General features: G+C 37.0%; 1 protein-coding gene across 1 annotated transcript; it reads left to right on the plus strand.

The window, feature by feature from the left end:
• Positions 1-230: 230 nt before the first annotated feature.
• On the plus strand, positions 231-2,436 carry LOC119068390 (28S ribosomal protein S9, mitochondrial). Its single transcript, XM_037171951.1, has 8 exons — positions 231-400; positions 520-756; positions 983-1,156; positions 1,227-1,312; positions 1,376-1,620; positions 1,681-1,796; positions 2,072-2,234; positions 2,305-2,436. Exons 1-8 carry the CDS (start codon positions 299-301, stop codon positions 2,394-2,396), a joined length of 1,215 nt encoding a protein of 404 aa, XP_037027846.1. The 5' UTR covers positions 231-298; the 3' UTR covers positions 2,397-2,436.
• The last annotated feature ends 4,325 nt before the right edge of the window (positions 2,437-6,761 follow it).

Raw genomic sequence — 6,761 nt, forward strand, 5'->3', positions numbered from 1 at the left:
GAACGTGAAACGAATTACGCAAACTACATGCATCATACCCGATCTGTTCTACTGTTACACAAATGTAAGAAATCAAAGCAATCGCTTTAATAAGTTGTCACCCTCACGGTACCGAAATTTGAATTTCCTATGACTGACATCAGTGCCATCAGTGAACTAACCCAAAAAGAGAGAAACCTTCACGATGGTCTATTTCTCTCACTCTCTTATATTTCTCAAATCTCGCACAGTGTATGACAGTTCACTCAAGAAGAAAAATATCTTCGGTGTCCTCATCAATGGAACATTAAGCTGAACGATGTCCATTAATACATTAATATTTCGTGTTCTGCCACGGAATCCAGTGCTCGGTAGCTGGAAACATCTAGGTGGCAGCCAACTGGGATGCTTAACAAATGTGGTAATTGACCAATCTAATTGTTTTTGCGTAACTCAACAGTCTAACCTCAATTTCAACTCGCCGATAAACCAAAATTGTTAAGCAAGTGACAGAATGTACATTGTACCCTAATGTTTCAGTTAAACTCCAATTCCAATGCATACGCGACGAGTTTTACGGTGACATCTAGACCAGCTCCAGCAGGAGAAAAGCAGCAAACAAAAACCGTCAGCAAGGTAATGCAGGCATATTTGGAACGAGCCAAGGAACACGATGAATTCATGAAAGTCAAAGACGAAGAGTTTCGCATTGGAAAGCGGCATTTGGCTAATATGATGGGAGAAGATCCGGAGACGTTTACTCAGCAAGACATTGACGTAAGTTCAAGTTGATGCGTAGTCGACAGAGTGTTATTATGAAAGAGAAATATTTTGACAAGTACCCCAAGACAACTGGTCTTCGGTCCTCTCAAACATGTTGAAAGAGAAAACAATATTTTGACAAGTACCCCAAGGCAAGTTATAATTAACTAGTCTTCGGTTCTCTCGCTCTGATCATAACAGTCTATTCGGTGATTTAAAGAAAATTGTTTGTCCTTTCCAGAATGCCATCGCCTATCTATTTCCTTCAGGTTTATATGATAGTCGAGCGAGACCGTTTATGAAACCCCCAGAGGAAGTATTTCCGCAGCGTAAAGCAGCTGAATTTGACGAATCGGGTCGACCACATCACAGCATGTTTTATACAGGAAAACCGAATTACTACCAACTTCTTTACGTAAGCGGCGAATGATTCCCACTCATAAATTGGATCTTGTGTCTAATCAAACGTTTCTTCCACATACCAGGAAATTGTTGAGCATATCAACCAGTCGAACAGTTTCGAAGATCGTATGATCCGTCAGCAGAAAACTGTCGATCCAGCACTTCAATTGTAAGTTTTCGTTTTATTGGTAGAGATAGAGATACCCAACTAAACTGACCGTTTACGTTTTAGATCTATGTCGGGCGCACAATGGGTGTCTAAAGACGATCTCGAAAATATATTAGTCGAAACGATTGGCGATTTGGACTATCAAAATTTTATCACTGCCATGGAACGGCTGTGCTCGTTGCCATACTCGTATCGACTGAAGGATTTCATTATGAAGTATCGTAAACCTCTGCTAGCACGAACGAACGTTTATGAAATAGCGAAGCCTAAATATGATACTGATGGACGGATGTACGTGACAACTTATGGTTCGTTTTGCGAAAATGTATGCTCAGTCGGTGTTATATTGAGAGAAACTTTTTTTTTAGAATGTTTGCGAAAGAGCGCTCGGGGCGATGTTACGGTCAGATCACCAGGTAGTGGAAAGATTTCCATAAATGGAAAGGACATTTTATACTTTCGAGACATACAACCAAGAGAGCAGGTAAGGTACTTTTGTCTCACACAGAATTTTGAAGTGTGTTTGGCGACCCGAATTTAAAGACAACCACGGTTGATTGAACAGTTCCTTTGTCTTTAGAAGTGTTGAAAAAACAGCCCAATTGATAAATAAACTTATAATCCCTGATACCATCCTCAGCGTACTTCACTTCCCCCCAGTATTCAGGAGATCTTCTTTGAAAAAATATTTTCTTCAATTTTCTCAAAGACCCCGACTAGACTTGATATCAAATTGAGAATTCTTTCATCGTTTTTCAGCTTCTATTTCCACTACTCTTCGCAAGAATGAACGATAAAGTGGACGTGGAAGCCAACGTCGAGGGAGGCGGCCCGTCCGGACAAGCTGGTGCTGTTCGATGGGGCATAGCAATGTGTTTGAGAAGTTTCGTCGATGCTGAAACTGTTGAACGAATGAGGCTAGGTAATTATTACCATTTGGGTTTATGCGTCCTTGTAATTTTGTTGATTTAAATTTTGACATCGATGTTTAGCTGGATTACTGCAACGAGACTACAGAAGGAGGGAACGAAAGAAGCCAGGACAAGCGAAAGCTCGAAAGAAGTTCACATGGCAGAAGCGTTAAATTGTAGAAAAGGAATTAGAATAAAGTCAATGAATCGAAAGTTCAAATGTTATAGTTTGAAGCAATGGCATCACAAATGAAGAAATGGCTGTATTAGATGAGGTAAGCAACGACTTTCTTAATCCTAAAAAAATATTTCTACACGAATTTCTACCACATTTTGGATTGCAAAGGCAGTTATTTCTAGTGGAATCGTCTCAGAAACAGTCTTGTTTTCAGTAACGTTTTTTACGCTTTGATTTCCACCATCTTTCATATAAATTGATTTTCCGTCGGGGGCATATTCAACGTCTTGTAAATAATTTACTTTACTTTGATAATTCAATTTTAAAAGGTCGTACAGGGCAGTCCAAGCCTGAATTCGCTTCAATGATTTCCTGTACAGAAAGACCCTTTTGTCAATTTTAACCATAATTGCTTGTAATAGGGAGACGTTACCAATCAACATCAGTTAAAAATAGAGACTGATTTCTCTAATCTAAAGAAAGAACTAAGGCAAAACGTCCGTTCTCCATATACAAGATTATTAATTTATCAGCAGGAAGTGCAATTCGAACAGAACAATCAGGCAGACATTATACTGCGTTCAATTTTAGTAAAATATTAAAAAATGATTCTGACTCAAAAATATAGCAACGTGTTCAGTTCAACCTTTAGAAAAGTGCCATCCTTTCTTTGATTAAATCATCGATTGCCGCTTACAGTTTGATTTACAAATATTCTTTTGTTTATCTGTGCAGAACTATCGTGAATTCTTAGCTAATTTCTGGCACACTATGTACAAATTCTCGTTCCAAACTTATGCTAAAAGGCTTTCTAGTAAATTTGATTCCAGAACTTGCCTCCGGCTCGCACAGTACTGTTCCGTAGATACTGCGTTTCTTTCGTGAAGATAGACGACTTATTTTTGTTGTATAAGTTGAATCGTACAATACAAACAATCCTAAGCGGTAGCTCTTATCTTTAAAGCCTCCACATTTTACAATTGTCAATTCTGTGTTCATGCTAGGAGCAGTGTTGTTTTTGTTGTCAATAACAGTCTTTATGCCTCGCTTTAGACAGTCTATCGAATGTAGGCATAATAGTAATCTGCCTCAACAACCAACAAAGTGTTTGGGGCTAGTCAATTACTATGTCAGAATCAGTTTCACCGCTTATGATTCTATCCTTTCATGATGGGTCAAAAATCTTGCAAGTGTACTCTGAACAATTTTATTACCATTCATTATCAAAATATTCTACTGAACACCCTTGGCGCCGAGTAGGGCTCGGAACAGATCGTTCTGAATCTGAAAAAAAGCGAAAATTTCAGATTCAGATCCAGATCTCAGGCGGCGTGATCTGATCTGATCTGAAATCTGAAAATCAGTATGACTATTTGTTAATTTATTAGAAATTCTTGAACTGCAAGACTCCGCGAGTGCAGGGGAACTAATAAAATCAAAAATATTTCTATAATAGTAGCAAGTTTTGGAATATTGAAATTTTAATCTTGGGACTTCAAATCGCTTCAGATCGTTCAGATTGGATCAGATTCAAGTCTTCAGATATCAGATCAGAATCAGATCAGATCAAAATTTTCAGATCAGATTTCAGATTTCATATTGATCTGATCTGTTCCGAGCCCTAGCCGAGTGCCGAGTGAAACTAGTAGGTGTTGAAAACCGGTTCTCTTAACAATGATTTTTCCGATCGACCTTGTGATAGCTGCACACTCCACTTCTTTTAACTTCAACCGATTTAATGAGACTTGTATTGCTTTCTTTGACAAACGATTCAAATCTGTTTGCGGTTTGAGCTTTGAACCCTCACATTGGCAATCGAATAGTGGAAAGCAGACGTGTTAACTATGACGCCATTTAGTGCATATATGTACGTATTTTACTGGTATGGTGTGTATGGTAAGTTTACTTTTCTCCAAATTAGGAGACCTTGAAATTCTGTTGCCTACTGTAGATTTATTTAAAAGCTGATAGATGTAAACAAATATGCTGCTTTTTCTCTTCACCATTTGCGAATTCAATTAAGCAATAACATGGTCATTAACCGCCGAAATTGGCACTTTTTTTAATAATAAAAAATGTTTATCCATTTCCATCGTCCAACACAGTTAAACAAAAAAAAATTTATCAAATTATCAAATGTTTTGACGTCAATGTAACAAATTCGCGCGTAATTTCGAAAGCTTTTTGAAACAAACACTTGACGAATGGGAAAAAAAACCATGTAATCAAACTATTTAGGAAAACCGACTATTAGGAATCCCATCTATTTATCATATCGATTCATTGATTGATCGGTTAGCTGGTTGGTCCACCCACGAAATTATGTTTATGTCTTGTAGCAATTGATTCGCTAAACAATTGAATTTTTGCCGATAAAAAAGGCACTAAGAATAATTTGCATATTATTGATTTTTTGGCTGTTGTCGTTTTTTTTATCACTTTGCGATCAAAAAATACGTTACCTTTTAAATGTGTGACGATACATGTCTGAGCAACGTTACACGATAATCATTTGTGATCATCTTCCCACACGAACTAAATTTCCAACTAAGCTATCGCGTAGTACACAAAAAAAAACTTTGATTATAGCTATGTTTACGATTAATCGTTGAGAATATCTGCAGATGAAATATAATTATTGTTAGCAAGGTCTATTAATGATAGTGATGGTGATCGTTAGAATTGTCGGTACAACAAAGTTTCGACAAACGAGAATTAGACAGACTTAAGATGCACTATGATCAAGCATAAATTAAGTACGAACATCCTCTAGAGCTGTTTGACCATTATATTAGGTTACGTCCCTGATGTAGATTAGTTGCAAAATGAAGATAATTTTCAAAAAAAATATTGATGAATCGTAGTCTTTTAACGGAAGAGCGGAGTAACATTTTGAAAATGTTATTGTGTCACTAGGCAATATGATCGCTAACTTCCCTGATTTCATTGAAAATATTAGACAATAAGTTACCAAACTCGAAGGACCCAACGACATAAATGGTTTTCCTGCTGTGTAATATAGACAGAAACGATTTCTTCTTCTTGAACTTTGCCTCCAAAGCTACCAACGCAAGGTGCAAATACATCCAGTTTCTATCAATCACGTATGCAACCGATAGACGCTGTAAACCCCTGTTGGTCTTTCTTAAGACAGCAATTCTATCAAATCCTATCATAATGTTTGTATTGTAAACTGTACTATTGTGTACTACTATGTAGCAGTGCCTATTTTCGAGAACCTTTTCTCTTGAAAACTCCATGGAATTTCTCGAAAAACATTCTCAGCAAATCGGGAAAATTCAGGAAAATATTTTCAAGAAAAAATATGGGCTCTGCCTAAAATTTTATTTTATTGAATTTAAAAGATCAGCTTTACGAGTTGAAACTCAGATTGATGGAGAACGAAGTTTTTCCATTACGATTCGCATTATATCCTTTCTATTCTCTGCGAGGCATCTAGTAAAAATTTAGTAAGCACATCGTGTACAGCCTTTTTTACAGTCTTGTTGTACCGGATTTCTATACTAAGGAAATTTTATTGATTTTTTTGTAAATTTATCAGTACCTCCACTGTAAGTCCTCCGAGGGGGAAACCACTCTTTTTTATTGATGTGATTAACATGATTAACCAGTGATTAGCATTATGACGAATTGATTTTTTCTTTTCTTAATTTTTTTGCTGTTTCGGTTTCCGTTTTCCAGAAGGTTTCATTTAGAATTCCCCCAAAAACCGTAGAACGCATATGATTTCAGAATTATCGACATTGTCGTCCCTGACGAGTCCCCCAATGTGCTGTTTCCACATAGATTTCACGGGAATTTTATGTAAGTGAACTAGTTAGTTTTGAAATCAGCGGGACGAAACGGTGTCTTTAGGTACTTTAGGAATGGAATGACGTGACTTGGACAATCGTGTAATTTTGATGTTAATTTTTGAAAAAAGAAAAAAGAAATTTCGCAATTTCTTCGTTTTTGACCTTGACTCAAGATTTGTTCCTTGTTTGTCTCCTAGAGTGTTTTTTGCTTTTTGTCGGTTCCTTTAGTGTGACAACTTTGTGCTGTTCGGAGTTTACAAGAACTCGTCGAAGTGCGAAGTTCGAGTGGTTGTAACAGGATGCGAATTCGAGTTTCTCATTTAAGTGTTCTTGCAACCTTCGGGTGGCAAGTAAAAGACTGTTTTGTTGAAACCAGCATTTGACCGGTGGAATCGTCGCAAAACTACAAATAAACGTGAAATATAGCGGTTAATCATTGTTAATCACCGATTAACCGTTTGGATTCACAAAACTTATGTTTCTGATTAACAGATTAACTGATTAACCATGTTAATCACAAAATAGTGGTTTCCCCCTCGAAGTCC

Source organism: Bradysia coprophila, chromosome II (assembly GCF_014529535.1).
Source record: "Bradysia coprophila strain Holo2 chromosome II, BU_Bcop_v1, whole genome shotgun sequence".
Classification (NCBI taxonomy): Eukaryota; Metazoa; Arthropoda; class Insecta; order Diptera; family Sciaridae; genus Bradysia; species Bradysia coprophila.

Excerpts from the sequence above, each read along its gene's own strand:
- LOC119068390 (XM_037171951.1), top strand. The coding sequence starts at position 299 with ATGTCCATTAATACATTAATATTTCGTGTTCTGCCACGGAATCCAGTG. Across the intron at positions 1,157-1,226 it reads ATTACTACCAACTTCTTTAC|GAAATTGTTGAGCATATCAA; the intron begins GTAAGCGGCGAA and ends TCCACATACCAG. Across the intron at positions 1,797-2,071 it reads ACATACAACCAAGAGAGCAG|CTTCTATTTCCACTACTCTT; the intron begins GTAAGGTACTTT and ends ATCGTTTTTCAG.